Source organism: Astyanax mexicanus, chromosome 22, assembly GCF_023375975.1.
Source record: "Astyanax mexicanus isolate ESR-SI-001 chromosome 22, AstMex3_surface, whole genome shotgun sequence".
NCBI classification, from domain to species: Eukaryota; Metazoa; Chordata; class Actinopteri; order Characiformes; family Acestrorhamphidae; genus Astyanax; species Astyanax mexicanus.
The window spans coordinates 22851717-22874297 of NC_064429.1; the positions used below are offsets into that span (position 1 = coordinate 22851717).

At 36.3% G+C, this 22581-nt stretch overlaps 1 protein-coding gene across 1 annotated transcript; it reads left to right on the top strand.

Annotated features, from left to right (window-relative positions):
• The first annotated feature begins 8553 nt into the window (after positions 1 to 8553).
• On the top strand, positions 8554 to 22513 carry pmpca (peptidase, mitochondrial processing subunit alpha). The gene is made up of 13 exons (XM_007253858.4): positions 8554 to 8659; positions 10453 to 10655; positions 10739 to 10818; positions 10924 to 11006; positions 11124 to 11218; positions 11788 to 11888; positions 12605 to 12868; positions 12994 to 13086; positions 13183 to 13301; positions 14325 to 14415; positions 14825 to 14887; positions 14999 to 15143; positions 17500 to 22513. Exons 1-13 carry the CDS (start codon positions 8613 to 8615, stop codon positions 17667 to 17669), a joined length of 1554 nt encoding a protein of 517 aa, XP_007253920.2. The 5' UTR covers positions 8554 to 8612; the 3' UTR covers positions 17670 to 22513.
• The last annotated feature ends 68 nt before the right edge of the window (positions 22514 to 22581 follow it).

Sequence of the window (22581 nt, forward strand, 5' to 3'; positions counted from 1 at the left end):
GTTTTGTCCAGAATCTGCAGAACATAAAACCCCAGAAAGCAACATTTTCATATGCAAGAATATGAAATTTTACGTGTCATTTGAATGATCTTAAACAAAAAACTTCACAGCCAATAAAAAAATACTAGTTATACGATACTGAAAAGAATTAAACATTTTCATAATTAATATAGTGATCAGTACTGCCTTGATCAATTACCACTAAGGCACTTGATGAAACAGGCACCTGATACCTAAACCAGTTTCAATGCAGGGGGTGAATTGCAAAAATAATCAGATATTTTTGTTCCTTACAGTCTGTTTTAACTGTAGTTCTCCTATTTAAAGATAATCATATTTATGTTTTGATGAATTATACCTATTTACTGTATAAAACTCAATTTATAGTTACAAGTTACAAAGTCAGTGCAAAGGTTTCAAACCCTTTAAGAAAAGTATAAATCTCAAAAATGTGTGTTTTTGTCATTAAACAAAAACACCTTAACAGGAATTGAGCATTCAGGCAGCTATTTAATCATATTATTCATTTAATTGATGTATTTCAACTCATTATATGGAGGACAATTCCATTTATTTTTATTTAGTCCCAGACATATTAAATCCAGTCAATTCTTGGATTTAGTCATTTAGCCTTAATGTTTTCAATTTGACTGATTTTGAAACTACTCTCAGTAGACACATGACACTGAGTAATCATGTCAAGCATTGTGTGATTTTATTGCTGTTTCCAATCACCTTTTGTTTCTTTATGATTGCAGTTCTCCAGATGTTATTGGTGTTAGTCACGTACAACTTTTCCAGATTGGCATTAAGAATAGCCATAGCCTGCAGATTAAATTTAAAACTATTCTGTACATACATTCCAAACATATCTAGCCACTTCTGTCAAAAAGCAAATATACAATTGCCCTAATCAGACTAGATAATGTTCTTTTATTGTTTTAACATAGTACATATGCCAGTGTTAAATCAATTGTTAGTGTTACTATCAATTTTACTCTCAAGGTCCAGTCCAGTCCCCCCAACCCCAGATTGCACACGATTACTCAGGTTTGTAGAGCAAAAAAGGGAGTTTTTCCTTGCCACTGTGTCACCATAAAATTGGCATCTCTGTGGTGCTGCTCATAAGAGGCGTGGACCTGTTTTTCCTGTAAAGCGGCTTTGTGACAACCTTTGTTGTAAAAAGCGCTATATAAATAAAATTGAATTGAATTGAATTGATGCCATTGTCTCAGTGTACTCCTATGTCTGTTACCTTCTGGCTTTTTTCTTTTTAGTTAGGCTTTATTTATAGGCAGATCTGCTGAAGTCATAAGCCACACTCTTATAATGTTTTGTGTTGTTTGTTCTCCGTAGGTCCAATCAGTATTAATTTAATTTCTTTACCTTTCTCTGAGGTATTGACTGCCCACCTGTCCAGCATGACACTGATGGATGCTCAACCTCTCCCGAAAGTTGTTCCACCAGAAACTAATTTAAGCTTGTGGAAGTCTGGATCCCCTGTCCACTTTTTTCAGACCAGCTACCTACCATCCAGTTCATGCCACATGTCTGATTAGTTGTCCGCCCTACACTACCGACTATATTCAAATATAAGTTCAAATGGACTCTAACTATTAGTATTCTACTTGCTTTATTGCTGTTAAAATTGCATTATCTATTGTTACTACTTATTTTTTTTAACACCACTATTACAATTATGTCAACACTCTTGAATTATTAGATCTATGTGGCTGTGACTACTTATAAATTATTTTTAAATTATTTATTTAAGTATTATTATCTATTTTTAGAGGAGGATGGGTCCCCCCTTATAGTGTGGGTTTCTTTGCCATTGTTGTCTGGGGATTATGCTTTGTGTGCTGTTTGATCTTTTTGTCCTGCTACTAGATTTCTGTAAAACTGCTTTATAAAAACATTAGTTATTAAAAGAGCTATATAAATAATAAAACATTTTGATTTGACAGGGGTCAGCATAGGTGCTCTAAATGGTCTGCTTTTACGAGCCTCTATACGCAGCAGGGTTGCATAAAGACCAGATGGGGTAGACTTTGTTGCTTCACCCACTAACCCACTGTACTATTTCTGACCTCTCACCACCACTTCAGAAACCCGTATAAGCTCTGGTTGGGCGATCCAGTTTGATTAAAAAAATCTATTTATAGTTTTTACAAAGCAACTGGCTGTTACTCAATGGTGTTATTTACATTGTTAGTTAAGAACATAAATGAATACCCTGGAAATAATTAACCTGAAAAATCCAATGGAAAATTCCACCAAGGCCTCTTACAGCACTTTTACACAGTTATGAAATAATTAACAGGAACTCCAACTGTGTTTATTTAATCTTTGAAACCCCATTTATATTAATGTGCTTTATTGTAACACAGAAAATTATTTGAATTATTTGCTAAACATTTGGTTTAGCATAGTTGATTTAACATATCTGTTTACTTGAGGTTTCCACACTGTTAAATTGTTTTGCTTTGCACTGTGTTAGTACTTTATTTCTTGTATTGTTTTTTGTTCTTAGTTTTCATTACTTACATATTCTTTTAATTATAATGTTTAGTAATTATTCTGTATCATGTCTTAAATGTCTTTCTTATATTCCAAGTTTATTCATTTTAAATGTTTTAGAAATGTCTTTTTCTAGTTGTAATGTTAATTTGTCAAGCCTTCTTTTAAATGTATTCTTTTAATTTAATTTTTATTCATGCTTTATTCTTAGAATATTTTTATTTATATTTTAATTGTTATTCTCATCTGTTGGTGACTCTCTTTGTATTTTCTAATTTGTAAAGCACTTTGAATGACCGTTCTGTATGAAAGGTTTATATACATAAGCTTGCCTTGCCTTGTCTTGCCTGGTTTGTGGAATCCCACAGCGCTCTGTTTTAGGGTCTCTAAAACCGATGTTAATTATAAGAATACTGAAGTATGAGCATATGAACAGAGTTTAATGAGTCACGATAATTAAACAACATTACCGTAAATTTAATCTCCTTTTTTGTTGCCTTTATTGTGTTGAAAAGGCTTTGGTTTATAGCTTTATATGTATAAAATGAACAGGAACTCCCATGTATTTTCTAGTAACACCTGGCCCTTTAGAGAAAAGTGGGACAAGTGAAATGAGGCATGAACAAACAGCCTGAGACATTTACTTTCTCTCCATAAAAGTTTATAAAACTGTATAACATCATATTGTTTTATAGCAGTTGTTTACTATGCTCTCCATATCCCACACAGTATGTACTCTGCTTAAATCTTCTGGTTTACTGATGCACACAAAATCTGGGGGCACCACTTGAGGTTAGTCTTTTCTCCTTTGTATGTGACCAGAGCTCAGCTTTTTGTGTCTAACATTATGGCCAAGGGAAATATGCTTATTGAAATGGAAAAGCAAATATACAGTACCAGTCAAAAGTTTGGACACTTTTTTTTTATTTAGTGTTATTTTTTGTATTTTTCCTACATTGTAAATTAATACTGAAGTCACCCAGACTATGAAGGAACATGTAATAAATCCTGTAAGTACCTTAAAAGTGTTGAACAACAAATAATCCAAATAATCCACATCCAAATAATCTGTAAAGCATTTAGGTGGCTCTTATCTGGGGTTCTGTCAACTTGTGGTTTCTGATGAACTTATCCTCATGGTCTACCTTTCCTGGGGTGGTCCAGATGAGAGCCAGTTTCATCATAACGTTTTTGGTGGTCTTTGCAACTGAACTTGAAGACTCTTGTTCTTGACATAATATGTATTAGAACATGACTTAAATAGAGCTATTCACTGTATAACATTTCTACCTCTTCACAACTTGACTGATGGTCCCACTCTTGGGAATATAAAGCTGCTAACTGAAAGTAGATTCTAAAAATTCTGGTTTAACACTAGCACAGCATGCAGAACATTTTAAAAACATGAATAAACACTGAATTTAAGGTTTATCCAAATGTTTGACTGGTACTGTACGTTAAGGTCAGGTTTTAGATGGCAGTAGTGTCTCACTCAGTTTCTCTACTTGTTCTTAATAAGTGTGTTATTTTGTTTATGTACTTGTGTGGTATAGAATTTGTGCAATTAAGATTTGTTTGTGTGTTTTTGACTAGTGTAATACAACATCCAAAATGATTATAGTTTTCAGTGTTATCATGGTTCTTCTTACTATTTTTTAAAACATCAGACCCCCAGTGAGCAACAGTGGCAAGGAAAAACTCCCTCATTTGCTGGAGGAAGAATTCTTGGGAGGAACCAAGGCTCAGAAGGAGGGACCCATCCTCCTCTGGTCAGACTACATATAAACTTTAAACAATTTTTTTCTCTCCTTTGTAATTTGTAAAAAATGGCACAATATACATCAAGCCGAGTCAGAATGCATACTTCCACCACAATTCCAGGCTAATCTTAAGGTCTGAGAAATAGGAGCTGATTCTGGAACAGACCTCACAGATCTCACAGCTATCCCAGATTCTCGAACAGAGGTTCCTCAGTCTCTCCAGTAAAGAGCTGTCGTTAGCTTTGTCCCTGATCTGTGAGGCCTTCTCTGCACAGCTAGCTTTAGCCTTGCTGAAAGCAGAGTACAGCTGACTCTTCAGCCTCTTAGTGCCCTCGCTCCTGGCCTGCCTTTTAACAGGCTGAGTCTCTTCTTCTGTCCTGGTCTTCATGTGCCGATTGAGCTCCTCTCTCACTATTTCTGCAATGTCTTCTTTCTTCAAAACCTCTCCAGACTCCCTCCTTATTCTCTCATTTCTTTTCTCTCTTTCAGCTTTCCTTTGCTGCTCCTTAAGCTCTTTCTCAGCCATTCGTTTCTCTCTCGCTATGGCTTTCCTCTCCTCTTTTATCATTTGCTTCTGCTCCTCTATAGACTTCCACTCCTTTTCCATGGCCTTCATCTTCTCAGTTGCATCTCTCTCCAGTCTCTCTTTAAACCTCCGGATCTCTCTTTCGGCCAGTTTCTCTTTGAAACTATCTACTAATTCATGCTTCACTTTTTCTTCCTGAATGGCCTTCTTCTCTTTCTCGATTTTTTCCTTCTCCATCTCAATTTTTTCCTTCTCCATCTCAATCTTCGCTTGCTGCTTTGCTATCTTTCTTGTCCTCTCGTGGAGATCCTTAAAACCTTCCTTTAGAAGCTTCTCCTGAACAGTCAACGGCTGTTTAGAGTCCTGCAGTGTGTCCTTTTTCTTCTCCTCCATCTCAGCTTGAACTTTTAGGATGTTTTAAAGCTTCTGCGTTTTTTCTTTCTTATCAGATTCACTCTTCTCCTTCAGAATTTGGTCAACAACAGTATTCCAGGTGAAGTGTAGTGAAGTGGGCTGAAAATGCTGGGCCAGGTCTTTACATAGTGTTGCGGTACTGTGAAGTTGCCAGGCGACACTCTGACGTCACCAGGCAGGCGTTCTATGCTGTTTTCTGTGCAACGTTCTAAGCTGGGTTCCATGCTTCCTTCAAGAGCTCCTCAGGAGGCTGTTCTGTATTTGCTCGATACTTCACAAGTAAATACAACGTCAGTCCCATCCGTTATTAGAAGCTCCGCCCACTAATCTATGAGATCGAAGGGTTCACAAACACTGCTGAATATTAAACAACACCAGTTAAGCATTGTAAAGCGTGTAATTACATAAAAATAAAATAAACATTTTAATTTCTAGTTCACTGAACCATACTTCAAAGGCATCATATTATAGGCATAATATTATAAATAATTAAATTTATAAATAATAAAATTATTATTATTATTATTATTATTATTATTATTATTATTATTATTATTATTATTTTAGGACACTATATAATATTGCATACAACTACAATTATTATTTTTATTATTATTAAACTGATTCATAAAACTAATATTACTTTAAATAATAATAATAATGTATTATAATTAGTTTCATTCGTCATTTAATTATTTACGTTTTTACATCTCATTTCTTAATTTAAGATTTACATGATTATTTTTCATCAACCATCTTTTTATTATTATTATTATTATTATTATTATTATTACTACAAGTTATAATTATAAAAATATTACAATACTTGTTATGCAATACTATATAATTATATGCACATAATAACATATTATATATACGTTCATAATGAATGTAAGAAAGGAAAAGAATAGAAAGTAAAAAGATAGATTTAGAAAAAAAGTAATACAAAACAGTAATAAGGGCGGTACAGTACAAAATTGAGCATAGGCCCAGCTCAATTATTATACATATTAATGCAAAGAGGCATAAAATACCTACAGATATATATACTAATAACTGTATATTATAATATATTCACTGTAAATAATATATATTTATAATAATTTATATTTAACCACATACAATGCAAAAATATTATAATATTCACCATCATGAAGCAAATATTTACAGATTTTTGGAATAAAATGTTTCGCACAAATAGTTTAGTAAAAGATGCTTTAATGTGCTTAAATGTACATTAATGTAACGTTTCCATAAATTTCCATAAACAGAGACGCTCCATCTAGCGGTGTTGAATCGACACTGCCTGTCGAGTATCATAAAGAGGAGAGAATACCCACTCGAGAATCTCCTCCACCAGAGGGCGCTCCCGAGTGAGTCCAAAATGAATGGGTTCATATGGTGAAAAATCTGAGTTTATAAATGTTCATCATTTTAAATGTTTTAAACTTCAGTTATAATAAAACTCTTTTACTGTACAAAAATGGAAATGTATAAAATAATGTTGCTTTTTTTTTTAGCAAAATACATCATTCTACTTTTTAAAATTAAAGAAATATCCTAGCCAATTGGATAGTTGGTATTTTTTTTTTTTTAGCCATTTAGCTCCATTTACCTCTAACGGTTAGCAATAATTTCCTGATATGACAGGGGAAATAAGAAATGGGTAGGCTCTCTGTGTAAACCAGCTCTAGTAAAAGCATATTTAATCAGACAAAAATGAAAAATATTGGGTTTATTCTGTCTGCAATCAAACACTTTGTGGGTTTTCTCTCATGTCCCACCTTTTCTGATTTGGGTTATATTATTTAATTAAACATTTGGAAACACCTTTTCTCAAAAAAGTATATATTTTTTCATTCTAAATTTAATATTGAATACTATATTAAAGTTAAATAGGAACACATGCAGAATCTCAGTGTCATTCATGAGTCTTGAAGGAGTTTCTGCAGGTGCTGGACAGTAGTTGCTGCTTTTCCTTCACTCTCATCCCAAATCACCATTTTAGTTGATCAGGTTTAGATTCAGGGGATTGTGGAGGACAAACACTTTTTTCGTTAATTGTTTTCTTTACTTCAATATGATTCTACCATGTAGAAAATAAATTAAATCAAGAAATAAAGAAAACATTAAATTAGAAGATATGTATCTGATGTTGCTGTTTAAAAACTCGTTAAATGTTGCTAGATGGCGCAATTTATCTATTTAGATATTTGTGATGCCATCACGTGTAGTCTCTAACTGGATATATAAAATAAAACCAAACAGAAATAAAACGTGATTAACGTGATCTAACTGCACAAGCCAGCCCTACACAAATTAAAATTGTAGATAAAGCTAAAGCTTTAGAACTAAAGCTGCACTGATTTTCATATTTATGTTGCCAAAATAAAAACAATATGTAAATAATTATTAATACATTAAAAATTCACGCAATCACATACTGTTCAAATATATGCAAATCCTGTTATATTTTAAGTCCAGTTAATGTGATCAAAACTGTTGTGTGTACTGGTTGCTCTACAAAATCAAAATCAACGTTTTTTGTCACACCATGCAATAATAAAATATAGAATATAGAAATATACATACACGTTTCTACTTAATGTAAATTACATGTACAGGTATTAATATATATAATATGAATTTACAGATATTTATACTACTATTCATATATAGGCAGTGGATAAGTAGGGGGAGAAAGCCTGGTGCATGATGTGATTGTGTTCAGGTTTTTTTTAAATACTTTATGACGATTATTATTATTATTATTATTATTATTATTATTATTATTATTATTATTATTATTACCTCTGTGCTCTAACACATTCCAGATAATTATCTCAGTTGATCAGGTCAGGAGATTGTGAGGGACAACTAGTTTTTTCCTTAACTACGTAATTTATCATTTGCGCCTTAATGTTTTTCTTGTCTTTTATATTAATCTACAATATTTAACATTAGTAAAAACTTTGAATCAGAGGGCGTGTCCAACCTTTAGGCTGGTACTGTAGGTACTAATGTTGCTGTTTTAAAGCTCATTTAATGTCGCTAGATGGCACAGTGCACTTTTGTACCTTTTAAATGTACATGTATTAATATATAAACTATGAATGTACAGATATTTATATATATTTATATAAGGAGGTGATAAGTAGGGAAAAAGTCTGGTGGATGTACAGTGAGTGTATATGAAGTAAATAAGAAGGTGTTTTATTGATGTTTTTTAATGTTTTTATGAATATTTCTGTTAATATTTTCATCGATGATAGTCTCACAGCATGTAAGTTAAAGCAAATTGCGTGTCAACAATAGGCGTCTCCGTTTCTATGCAACAGAGGAAGTGTTCACGAATCACTTCCGGTGGTGTTCACGGTCACAGTCAGTCCGACATGGCGGCTCACATGTCAAGCTTGAGGTGCTGGAGCCGCGTCCAGAGGTAACCGCGTTTTCATATCTCACCCTTTACTAAATACATATACACACACAGAGCGCAGCACAGCGCAGCGGCTCAGCGCTCAGCTCCGTCCCCCAGAGCTCAACACAGCCGTTAAATTTAACCCGTTTAACCGTATTTAACCTAGCTAAAGATAAACATAATAAGCAGCTCTGAGACTCTGAAACCGAACACATTAATTAAAGGGGGAAAAGTGATGAAAACAGGTTGTCTAAAAATAGTTTCCTAATTAATTACTTTTCTGTTGTTGTTTTATCTAAGATTATTTTTAATAAACATCCAGCGTGGATGTAAAACCTGCTTAGGATATAAATAATATGCCTATTATCTAAATTCTTACTGCTCGTATTACATAAACAGACCCTGAAATGTCAAGGTAGAAAAAATATTTAGCTTAGATAGCAAACGTTACCTTGGTTTATTAAATCCTTCTCTCAGTTTGGCTAAAGTCAACTGAGGGAACAATTTATTAAACTGAAGTGGCAAGTTATTAAATTTAGAGATTGCAGTACTTATTAATTGAGAAAGCATATTATAAAACTACTACTATAAAATTGAGTTTATTAAATTTAGGGAACAGTTTCTAAACAAAATAAAGAACTGAGGGAAGAGTTTGTTAATTTAAGAGAAGCATTTCTTAATTTGAATTGAAAAGTTATTAAATTTAAGGTTTGCTCTATTTAATTTAGAAAGTACATTATTAAACAAGATAAAGAATTAAGGGGACTAAGTATATAATATATGAAATTAAGAGAATTAATTGTTAAATTGAGGGAACGTACTGTTAACTTGAAAACATGACTTATTAAATTGAGGAAACAATTTATTTCATTGAGAGGAAAGATTGGTAAACTGAAATAACAATTTGTTTCTTAAGGTTATGTTTTCTTAGAGTAAAACGTTTTAACCCAAAAAGCCAGTTTTATTTCACCTAAATTGATTAATTTTTTTCTTTGGGTTCAATAAAGTGTGTACCTGCCTACAGCATAAAAAGTAAGGAAATGTGAGTTTGGTATTTTTTGTTTTTTTGTTGTAACAGTGCTTCTTGGCAGTAAATATTTTACCGTTACATTTGTATGGAACAGCTTCTTTAGCTATTCCTTTTGACTTGTTTTTAAACCTCTGGTACCCTTCTGGCAATGCCTGTAAGCATGGACCTGCTACAGTGGTCAGTAGGTGCCTGCTCCAAGAATGTTCAAGCCACGTTAGGGCCCATGCAATAGGACAACTTCAAGCTGGTGTTCTGCAAAACCAACTTGCGTCATTATTTGGAGTGAGCCCTGGAATCAGTATCTCCACACTGAAGGCCAAGTTCCACATAACGGGGGCTGCCCGTTTGGTGTTGGCAGAGAGAATTCTGCAATTTTTTATGGATGCAACCCATATACTTAGGTCTGCTGCTCATCCTACAAATGCATGTTCCTTATAACTGTGGCACAATTTCAAAGAAAAGGCCAGTATTTTAAGGTTTATTGACAAGAAGCATTATTGCAACAAGGAAATAACCGACCCAACATTGTTTTTTACTGTCTGTGCCATGTGTACATACATAGATACATACACATGAATGTGAAAGTAGTTCACTGCTGCTATGTTTAAGCTAAAACAAAACAAGAAAAGAATTTGATTTTCTGGATTTTTATATTCAGTGATTTTGTCACTGTACTTTACACTTATGTATTATTATGTAATCTTGATTAAGCAATGTAAATGGTGCTAAGTAAATTTCTTATGTGCTTGTTGTACATTGTAACTGGACTGCCTCTCTGTTGTAGGTTTGGTGCTGCTGCTTGTAGGCAGTACAGCAGTAGCAGTGGATACCCCAATGTCTCTCTGTCCTCACCCCTACCCGGCATTCCCAAACCTGTGTTTGCTTCAGTGGACGGCCAGGAGAAACACGAGACTAGAATCACCACTTTAGAGAATGGCCTTCGAGTAACATCCCAAAACAAATTTGGCCAGTTCTGCACGGTTGGAAGTGAGTACTGAATACTGTATGCTAGTCATACATACGAGCAGAGGAAAGCTGGACCTGAAATTTTGCTCTTTATCTGTTTTCAGTTCTGGTCAATTCTGGTTCACGCCATGAAGCCAAGTATCCAAGTGGGATTGCACACTTTTTAGAGAAGCTTGCTTTTTCTGTAAGTCACAATTTGACCCCCATTCTTCCCTAAAAATTGGAAATGAAAAGATGAAAATACCCTGTGCTCAGTAAATGTTAATAATGCCTTGCATTTTGTTTGCAGTCTACATCCCAGTATGGAAGTAAAGATGAAATTCTCCTGTCTTTGGAAAAACACGGAGGGATATGCGACTGCCAGACATCCAGGTTTGATCTGCTTATGTGAATTGTATTGAGTTTAGATTTCCCTTATGATTTATGCAACGTATTGTCCCACAGATTTAGATATTTCTGTACCTCTGTATTTTTTGCTTTTGATTTTAGGGACACAACAATGTACGCAGTCTCTGCTGAAGTTAAGGGTCTGGATACTGTAGTTAGCCTGCTGTCAGATGCAGTTCTGCAGCCACGTTTGTTAGGTGAGTTTGTACAGACTTGTACAGTTACTGTAAGAGAGTTTTCACACCTGAAAGTCTGGACCAGAGTCCGAACCAAGGTTTATGTGTTGTACTGAATCCAACTCCCTTTTACCTTAGAACTTCATTTATTTCGGCGTATAAAATAAGGTTTAATTTACAGTTAATTTCCTGTAGACACAGGAATCACCTGTTGTACCCATACTGCTGTGTGACACAAATGGCCATAAACAGGAGTCAGATTTAGATACAACACTGGGTCTTTTCCTTCTTCTATTGTTAAACTTGTTGTTGATCATATCCTGCCTCATTTTTCTGTAATTGGTTTAAAAGCCTGCATGATCTGGAAGAGTTTTTTCCCATTGTAAATAAATCGGACAATAGTTCAGTAGATCTGGACAGAGACCACCTCTCTTGGTCAACAGATTTAGGTCCTGTGATCAAGAGAGTGGTTATTGGCTCCTTCTACAACTGCTATTTTGAAAGTCCAGACCAAAAAGGGATGTATGAAAGCAGTCATATTCTGTAAGCAGTTTTTTAATTGTGTTGTGTTTCTTTATGCTTTTTAACAGACGAAGAGCTTGAAATGACCCGCATGACTGTGAGATTTGAGTTGGAGGATCTGAATATGAGACCTGATCCTGAGCCTCTGTTGACTGAAATGATTCATGCTGTAAGTCAGCTTTGTCTGCAGATTCTTTTTATGTTTGGGTTGTTTTGTTGGTCATAAGGCCCAGTTCCATTTCCATTGGCCCTGTACAAATTTGAAATGGCATTTGGTCTAAATATAGCCCACCAGGATTTTGAAAACATCTCATCGGTTTGTGTGAAATTAGGGGTGTAACCGTATGTTATTGTTTCCACCAACCGTACCCAAAACCTATCGAACGTGTAAAACTTTACAGATGTTTATGTTTGAATACAGGCCACTTTTTTGGCTTAGTGTGGGGATTAAAGGAATTCTGGCAGCCAGTCAGCAGTCTAGATGTTGCAACAAATAGTCTTATTGGCAATTTGTTTTAGATATTAAAGCCTGTTTTGGCCTTTCATCAATATGATCGAAGAAGCAAGAACACTCTTCCTGGTGGAGAGGACTGTTTTCAGTGTGGCTGTGTTTACTGGGAGAGAAGAGCTTTATGACAATATTGTAAACACATTGCTTGCATATTTTCGGGCTAAAACTCAAACACCTCCTTGTTCTCTATATAAGTCATACATCCACAATGTCTGTGTGCAGATTTCAGCGCTAGATTTCAGATTTCTACATAAAAAGGAATGTATATACTGTTCTTTTATAAATCTGTAAAGCTTTGTTTAGATTTACGATAAAAACATTATGACTTGCACAGTACACCATCTAATTTTTTTTTAACCTGTTCTCCATTCTAGGCAGCATATAGAGGGAACACAGTAGGCCTGCCTCGTTTCTGCCCGGTGCAGAATGTGGACAAGATTGACCGGAAGCTGCTTCACACATACTTAAGGAGCTACTACTGCCCAGAGCGTATGGTGCTGGCTGGAGTCGGCATCGAGCACGAGCAGCTGGTGGAGTGTGCCAGGAAATACCTTTTAAATGTCAAGCCAGTGTGGGGTGTGGGCACACCTGACAAAGTGGACCGGTCTGTGGCCCAGTACACTGGAGGCATTATAAAAGTGAGTTAATGGACACTGAGACTAAGAGTCGCCTAAGTTGTCTTATCAGTATGCTGATAAGCTGTATTGGGGGAATTGTAGTGTATTTGTATTTAACAGTGAATTTGGGTGATATGTTTCTGCAGATGGAGAAGGATATGTCTGATGTAAGCTTAGGACCCACACCCATCCCTGAGCTCACTCACATCATGATTGGTTTAGAGAGCTGCTCCTTCCTGGTGAGTGTTCAATGCAAATACTTGAAAAACCTTTTAGATGGTATGTTGGTCCAGGCTAATATAATATCTTTGCAATTTCTGTTAAACATGGTGTAGGAGGATGACTTCATTCCTTTTGCTGTCCTTAACATGATGATGGGAGGAGGAGGGTCCTTCTCAGCAGGTGGTCCAGGAAAAGGCATGTTCACGAGGCTCTATCTGAACGTTCTCAATAGGTACAGCTCTTTTACCCATCATAATGAAATGATAAGTAGGGGAAGGTGTGCTCAGTATCAATATAGGTCCCATGCTGGCCAAAACCACTAAACAGAATAGTATTTGATATGAACCATTAACTCTTTCTTTAATGTAAATGCTTGGTTTGGTTTATACCTCTAAAATTTAATCTCATTATATTAGATTAAAATGTATCCTTTTGAAGCACCTTTTTAAAAAAAGGGAACAGTATTTAATAGTGTTTAGGAATTATCTTACACAAATCATGTGGCCATCGGACACAATTCCTGCTGGAAAATGAAATCTGCATGTCCAAAAAAGTTGTCAGCAGAGGGAAGCATGAAGGGCTGTAAGATTTTCTGGGAAAACACTGCACTGATTTTGGACTTGATAATATAACACAGTGGATCAACACCAGCAGCAGATGACATGACTCTCCAAACCATCACTGATCATCAGTAAATTTTACATTTCATTTGGAAATCAAGGGAGCAGAGTCTGGAGGAGGAGTGGAGAGACACACAGTTCAAGCTGCTTGAGGTCTAGTGTAAAGTTTTCACAATCAGTGATGGTTTGGAGAGACATGTCATCTGCTGGTGTTGGTCCACTGTGTTCTATCAAGTATAAAGTAAGAGCAGTGTTTTCCTGGGGGGGGAAGTTAAATACCAAGTAAAATAATTTTCTGAGACACTGATTTTTGTTTTTTTCTTGGCTGTAAGCCATAATCATCAACAATAAAAAAAAAATAAACGCTTAAATAGATCACTCTTTGTGTAATACATCTGTATAATATATGAGGTTCATATTTTGAAGTGGTTTACTAAAATAAAGTCATTTTTCAACGAAATTCAAAATTTCTGAAATGCATCTGTAAATTTGATGGCTAATGGTATTATGGACATTCCAATATCTGATGTCCTCTTCAGAATACTGTAAATAAAACTATAGTATGATCTGAAATATTGTTGTCAATAAAAATCCAGTAAGCATAATTGATCAAATGAATGTTGTGTGTTTTACAGACATCACTGGATGTACAATGCTACTTCATACCATCACAGCTATGAGGATAGTGGCCTACTCTGCATTCATGCCAGTGCAGACCCACGACAGGTAAGCTCGGAGATAAGCATCTGATTTATTTGATTTATGTTTTTGTGTGTCTGTACAGCATGTGCAATATGTGCCAGAAAAATGCATCTTTTTTTAGCCTATTATTATGGTAGTGGGAGCTTGTGAAACCATAGCCATGCAGATTGTAGTGTCCACAATAACACCAGTCCTTATTCACCTGTATTCCACTTTCTTGAGAAGATTATTTGTATAAAAACTCAATGATACAGTCTAACAGAGATTCTGACAGTTTTTCTTTAGTTGATTTTTTTTTGTTATATTGTTTTATCAGGGTATTTCTTACATCAGTTTTTAAAATAATTCAAAGTAAGATATTGGTTTAAAAAAAACAAAACTGTTAAATATTACAGAATATCTTGTTATTAAATATCTGTGTGTGTGTTTTTAGGTGCGGGAAATGGTTGAGATAATCACAAGAGAGTTTATCCAGATGGCTGGGACAGCAGGAGAGGTACTGTTAATATTTCTGTTTTTATAAGTCTTCATTAAATCCCTGTTTTTTTTTGTTTTTTTTTTTTACATAAAACAGTTTGTTTCATGAAAATCCCTGTTTTTTGTTTAGATGGAACTGGAAAGAGCGAAGACTCAGCTGAAGTCCATGCTGATGATGAACTTGGAGTCCAGGCCTGTTATCTTTGAGGACGTGGGTCGGCAGGTTCTGGCCACAGGCAAAAGAAAGCTGCCCCATGAGCTCTGTCAACTTATCAGTAAGTACATAAAAGGGATCAGTTATCGCATTTCCCCAAGTACTAGAGCACCTTCTCTCCATTCCTCGACTCTTCCACCTTTTTCCGGGCTAAAAGAGTGGAGCAGTAGGAAAAGAGGGGAAGAAGTAGTTCTCCTCCTGGATGCAGCCAATGTTGTTATGTGGACAGGGAATATTGAGATTTATACGCATAAATGGAAATGCTGGTGTGTTACAAATACACTGCTCAAAAAAATAAAGGGAACACTCAAATAACACAATATAACTCCAAGTAAATCAAACTTCTGTGAAATTAAACTGTCCACTTAGGAAGCAACACTGATTGACAATCAATTTCACCTGCTGTTGTGCAAATGGAATAGACAACAGGTGGAAATTATTGGCAATTAGCAAGACACACTCAATAAAGGAGTGGTTTTGCAGGTGGGGACCACAGACCACGTCTCAGAACCTATGCTGTCTGGCTGATGTTTTGGTCAGTTTTGAATGTTGGTGGTTCTTTCACACTCGTGGTAGCATGAGACGGACTCTACAACCCACACAAGTGGCTCAGGTAGTGCAGCTCATCCAGGATGGCACAGCAATGCGAGCTGTGGCAAGAAGGTTTGCTGTGTCTATCAGCGTAGTGTCCAGAGGCTGGAGGCGCTACCAGGAGACAGGCCAGTACACCAGGAGACGTGGAGGAGGCCGTAGGAGGGCAACAACCGAGCAGCAGGACCGCTACCTCCGCCTTTGTGCAAGAAGGAACAGGAGGAGCACTGCCAGAGCCCTGCAAAATGACCTCCAGCAGGCCACAAATGTGCATGTGTCTGCACAAATGGTTAGAAACCGACTCCATGAGGATGGTATGAGGGCCCGACGTCCACAGATGGGGGTTGTGCTCACAGCCCAACACCGTGCAGGACGCTTGGCATTTGCCAGAGAACACCAGGATTGGCAAATTCGCCACTGGCGTCTTGTGCTCTTCACAGATGAAAGCAGGTTCACACTGAGCACATGACAGACGTGACAGAGTCTGGAGACGCCGTGGAGAGCGGTCTGCTGCCTGCAACATCCTTCAGCATGACCGGTTTGGCAGTGGGTCAGTAATGGTGTGGGGTGGCATTTCTTTGGAGGGCCGCACAGCCCTCCATGTGCTCACCAGAGGTAGCCTGACTGCCATTAGGTACCGAGATGAGATCCTCAGACCCCTTGTGAGACCATATGCTGGTGCGGTTGGCCCTGGGTTCCTCCTAATGCAGGACAATGCTAGACCTCATGTGGCTGGAGTGTGTCAGCAGTTCCTACAAGATGAAGGCATTGAAGCTATGGACTGGCCCGCCCGTTCCCCAGACCTGAATCCGATTGAGCACATCTGGGACATCATGTCTCGCTCCATCCACCAACGTCACGTTGCACCACAGACTGTCCAGAAGTTGGCGGATGCTTTAGTCCAGGTCTGGGAGGAGATCCCTCAGGAGACCATCCACCACCTCATCAGGAGCATGCCCAGGCGTTGTAGGGAGGTCATACAGGCACGTGTAGGCCACACACAATACTGAGCCTCATTTTGACTTGTTTTAAGGACATTACATTAAAGTTGGATCAGCCTGTAGTGTGTTTTTTCACTTAAATTTGTGTGTGGCTCCAAATCCAGGCCTCCATTGGTTAATAAATTTTATTTCCATTGATGATTTTTGTGTGATTTTCTTGTCAGCACATTCAACTTTGTACAGAACAAAGTATTCAATGAGAATATTTCATTCATTCAGATCTAGGATGTGTTATTTGAGTGTTCCCTTTATTTTTTTGAGCAGTGTATATAGCTCTGGGAAAAAAACAAGAGACCACTAAAAATTATGAATTTCTTTGATTTTACCAAATTTACCAAATTGAAAACCTCTGAAATAAAATCAGGAGGAAGATGGATGATCACAAGCCATCAAACCAAGCTAAACTTCTTGAATTTTTCCACAAGGAGTGGCATTAATTTATCCAAAAGCAGTGTGTAAGACTGGTGTAGGAGAACAAGCAAAGATGCATGAAAACTGTGATTAAAAAACAGGGTTATTCCACCAAATATTGATTTCTGAACTCTTAAAACGTTATGAATATAAACTTGTTTTCTTTGCATTGTTTGAGGTCTGAAAGCTCTGCATCTTTTTTTTTTTTTTGATATTTTAGCCATTTCTCATTTTCTGCAAATAAATGCTATAAATGACAACATGTTTATTTGGAATTAAGGAGACATTTTGTTTGTAGTTTATAGAATAAAACAAAAATGTTCATTTTACTCAAACATATACCTATGAATATCAAAATCAGAGAAACTGATTTAGAAAGTGGTCTCTTAATTATTTCTTTTTTTTTTTTTTCAGGTAACGTAACAGCCAGCGACATCAAAAGAGTAACCACCAAGATGCTGCGTAGTAAGCCAGCTGTAGCTGCACTGGGAGACCTGACCGAGCTGCCCTCTTACGAGCACATCCAGGCCGCACTCTCCAGCAAAGATGGTCGTCTGCCTCGCATGTACCGGCTCTTCCGGTAGGACGTCCGATGTCTCTTGGCGTCGCTTATGCGGTTACGTACAGCAAGGACTGACCTACAGTATGACTGCGCCACTGACACTGGTGTGTAGGGGAGTAGTGTGTCAGTGGGCTCTGGAGTTGCAGTCGTGTGTCTGCTGTATAGAGTTTAGTATGGTGACCTTAATGCTATTCTTTATCTGTGGGGAGTGAATGTCTTGAATAGTCAAGGCACTAGAAAGAAAACTATTTTTTTCCCCCTGAAAGGACTCGTCTTGCGTCCAAATTTATCAGTGAAACAAGCAGTTTTTTAGTATCATGTTCCATTAGCTGCTGTCCAATTAAAAACAAGTATATTTAAAACAACTAATTTACAGGAGAGAGAGAAAATTCTAAACTTTCAATGGGAGGCAATGTAATAAGAGTTTATTTAAGTCATTTTTAAAGTAAACTAAAAATTTACAAAAATAGAGAAACTTGTTTTTCCATTGGACAGCAACGATATAAGCCTGTAACAATATATACTGAAAGGCCTGGATACACCATAATCCAATAGGTTAGTCCAGTGTACTGCATACCTTTTAATACTCTAGATATCAGTCCATTCTTGTACTTTAAAGGGCAATTCCACCATTTTTCCGATTTTGAACTTGACTTAAGCCTCATCTAAATATTTAATCTAAAAGCTTTCTATGAGGTAGTTTAATCTATGTTTAATCTACGGTAAAAGTAGTTTAAATATAATTTTCTCACCATGTCTGATGTATATTTTAGGCTCTTTTTTAATGCACTCTATATTTGTCCAAACAGTTCATGCTCCTAAACTGATGCACATGCACAAAAGAGCAATGCTTCACGAGAAGTTTGGGTTTCATCTTCTTCAGCATCACAGGAGAGAGTTCCAGTGGCTGCAGCTGGGCTCATATTGCCGCTGTCCAATGAAAAACAAGTATCTCCAAAACAGCAACTTTACAGGAGACAGAAAAAAAACTTTGTAAACTTTCTATGGAATTCAATATAAAAAGAGTTTATTTCAGGTCATTTTGAAGTATTTCTATTGGCCTGTTCATCAAGAAGTATTGGCACGGTATAAGGGGCAGTTTGTCTGTTCAAATAATGTAGTAAACTAAAAATCGACAAAAATGGAGACAGCGACGATATGTTTGTGTTCACTGTAAAAAGGGCCACAGCCACTTCTTTGGTGTGTTTAAACTTTCCTCTGCTTTCAGACCTGGATGTAGTTCAGAAGTTCAGACGATACATGATCTAATTTTGTGTAAACCAAACTTTCATACCAAATAACAATCTATGTCAGAGCTGTTTTTTTTGCCTATTCCTTGAGTTTCCTTAAAGTAAAAAAAAAAAAAACTGATCAATGTGCCACACAAAAATAACGTGTCACTTCTGACTTCTAACTGTAAATTTCTCTAGAATAAAATATTTCTTATTTAAAATTATGCCAACTGTCTTTGTTTACATTTGATGGTAACTAAAATTTAGTTCAGTGGAGGAGTGGGAAGAATGCAGAATTTTGTTTTTTGCTTATGCATATTCATGACATGCAAAAAAAAAAAGTCTCGTCTCTGATTGGCTGAGCACACTGTGACGCTCCCTTCATGGCTCTGCAGTGGGCGGTCGCAAGCCAAGGTGTGGCAGGCGGTAAATCGTAAATAGAGTTTGACATCACTTGTTTTCTGTCTGTTTTCTGTTATTGGCTATTGCAAAGAATGGGGCATAGAAGAACAGTTTCACATGCAGCAGCATATACAACTCAGCGTCACCTAAAAAAAATGTTTAGCTGAGGCAATTTCTTCTAATACATTTACCTAAAACATTTACTTAAAATTTTGGGTGAAACATTTATGGATTGGTGTATCCAGGCCTCAAAGCTGTAAAGGATTATACGTTTCTCCTTTTCTTTTTTTTTCTTTTTTTTTAATAAATTATCACATAAAACTTTCTCTGAAAAAAATGAAAAAAGGAAAAACTCAGGTATTAAAATGTGACCATGCTGAAATCTGGTGGGAGAATAAACATATGAAAAAGATGAAGTTGCTTTTTCAAACAAGGCCCTAATAATAAAACTATTAACTCATTACTTAACATTAATATTATTATTGTTATATATTTTGTTGCCCAAATATTTTGATCTGAACAGACCTTAATAGCCTTGGACAAAGTTTGTGTGTTTTAGCCATGTACTGAATAGACCTTACATTTCTTTATTCTGCTGGACGATTGTATAAACGAATTATAGTATTAAAGCACCTAAAGTATAAAGAGCATCGAACCCACAAACTTCTATATTTAGACCTTTTTATAAAGCTGTTTCCCAGTTTTGAGCATTTCTTGTCTTCTTAAACCCTTGCACCTTTAAAAGCTATATAACGCACAGCAACTTGGACTGAAGTTTAGTACAGTTTCTATTAAGGTGCCATCTAAATGTACAATGTACTTATTGTACATTAACACTCTGGTTTTGTGTCTGACTATATATATATATATATATATATATATATATATATATATAAACGCATACAGTGGGGCAAAAAAAGTTAGTTTAGTCAGCCACTGATTGTGCAAGTTCTCCTACTTAGAAAGATGAGAGGTCTGTAGTTTTCAAAATAGGGACACTATAACAATGAGAGACAATAGCAGAAATAAAAATCCAGGAAATTACACTGTAGGATTTTTAAAGAATGTATTTGTAATTTATGGTTGAAAATAAGTATTTGGTGCACAAACAAGCAAGATTTCTGGCTGTCACAGACCTGTAACTTCTTTTTAAAGAAGCTTATCTGTCCTCCACTTGTTACCTGTATTAATGGCCTGTTTGACCTCATTATCTCAAACTGTCAGACTCTAAACTCAACAGTGGCCAACTTTAAAAGAAAAATGGAAGACATACTAGACCATTAATAGTCTCCTTCTATCTCATGCCGTGGGGTTTAAATGATCATGAGAACAGTGAGCAAAAATTCCAGAACTACACAAAAGGATGTCTGCAGTGCCAGACGTGTCCCCCTGCTGAAGCCAGTACATGTCCAGGCCCGTCTAAAGTTCACCAGAGAGCATATGCATGATCCAGAAGAAGATTGGGAAAATACAATACAATGTGGTCAGATGGAAGTAAAAACTTAACTTGACATGTTTGGAGGAAGAAGAATGCTGAGTTTCATCCCAAGAACACCATATCTACTGTGAAGCATGGGGGTGGAAACATCATGCTTTGGGGCAGTTTTTCGGCAAAGGGGACAGGACAACTGATCTGTGTTAAGGGAAGAATGAACAGGGCCATGTATCGTGAGATGTTAAGCCAAATACTCCTACCATCAGTGAGAGCATTGAAAATGGAACATGGCTGGGTAATCCGGCATGACGATGATCCCAAACACACGGCTAGGTCAACGAAGTAGTGGCTCCTGGAGTGGCCTAGCCAGTCTTCAGAACTCAACCCCATAAAAAAAATTGTGGATTGAGTTGAAAGTCTGTTGCCCAGCAACAGCCCCAAACCATCATTGCTCTAGAGGACATCTACATGGAAGAATGGGCCAAAATACCAGCTTCAGCTGTTTGCAAACCTGGTGAAGGTTTACAGGAAATGTTTGACCTCTGTCATTGCCAACAAAGGTTATGTTACAAAATATTGAGTGGAACTTTTGTTATTGACCAAATACTTATTTTCCACCATATTTTACAAAGTGACATAAATAAAGTGTACCTATGACGACAATTACAGACCTTGCACAGGTAGCTGACTAAATACGTTTTTGCCTCACACCCATATTATAATGACCAATGAGCCAAAACATCTTTATAAGCATATGTGTAATAGGTGGTGAATATCTACTGTAGATTGTACTTCCTGTGACTTGTTACTTGTTCCATTCATAACAAGTACATGCACTGCTGTGTTTTTCGGTACCTGCTTGCTCATGGTTCTAAACGAGCAGAATAGGGACTAAAAAGTGACAAGTTAATCTTGTACAGCCTTGACTGGTCAGAGAGAAAAGTCACAGACTAAGAATCACAAACTCCATCATAGCTATGGCTGACTGTGTGTAGACTGCAGGCAATTTAGATTTTATTCTCAAATCAGTAATTGTTTGTGGGAATGTACCAAGTACCAGAGAGCAAATAGTTGACTTGGGTAGGTACTAGGGCTGGGTGATATTGTTAAAATAAATATTAATATTCTTCAAATATTTGAGCGATGCTCAATTACCATTTACAATTTTCAGTTCTTACATAACGTTATGTTTTTACATTTAATTTTTTTTTTTTTTATGAATAGTAGTCAGACCCCTTACATGCAGCTTTTATATTAAACTTTTATATGGTGCAAGCATAACCTTCTTATATTTCAGTTAAGAAAAAGTGTAAAATATGAAACGTTTTTTACAGGTTTCTGACCGAAGCAAAGGTTTCTGGCAGCTTCTATAAAATGTAAAAATGTACAAAATCTCAATTATCCCATTTCGAGGATTGCATTAAAACAGTAATTTGACTATTCAAATTCATTCTCTTAACCTCCCAGCCCTAGTAGGTATCATGAAGTGGAAAGCACCATTGGTAAATAATTGGGTTATCCGATGAGTAACAATGTTTTGGCTCACTGGTGTAAATGTTGACCATATTTTTAGAGCACTGCACATCTATTCATTGTTTTTGTCATTCTTGTTGTCACATCAGTGTGTACATCTTGGATTACTTATGTATTCAGCAGGAATATTATACCCTCACATACTGGAAATGAGTTTAGCTAGCAATGTTTTACAGTATCTGTCATCTTCTCTGAGGTCCTTCTTAATGTATAGTGACTTTCTGTGTATGTTTTTGTTCATAAATGATGTTTACATACATTTAAGATTTCATGTGTTATTGGTTTTGTTTTGCTTTCTGAGGGAAAAAAAACAAATAGAAGTACATCACACA

Coding starts and splice junctions, on each gene's coding strand:
- pmpca (XM_007253858.4), top strand. CDS start 8,613: ATGGCGGCTCACATGTCAAGCTTGAGGTGCTGGAGCCGCGTCCAGAG. Junction 12,869..12,993: donor ACACTGGAGGCATTATAAAA/GTGAGTTAATGG, acceptor ATGTTTCTGCAG/ATGGAGAAGGATATGTCTGA. Junction 14,888..14,998: donor TGGCTGGGACAGCAGGAGAG/GTACTGTTAATA, acceptor TTTTTTGTTTAG/ATGGAACTGGAAAGAGCGAA.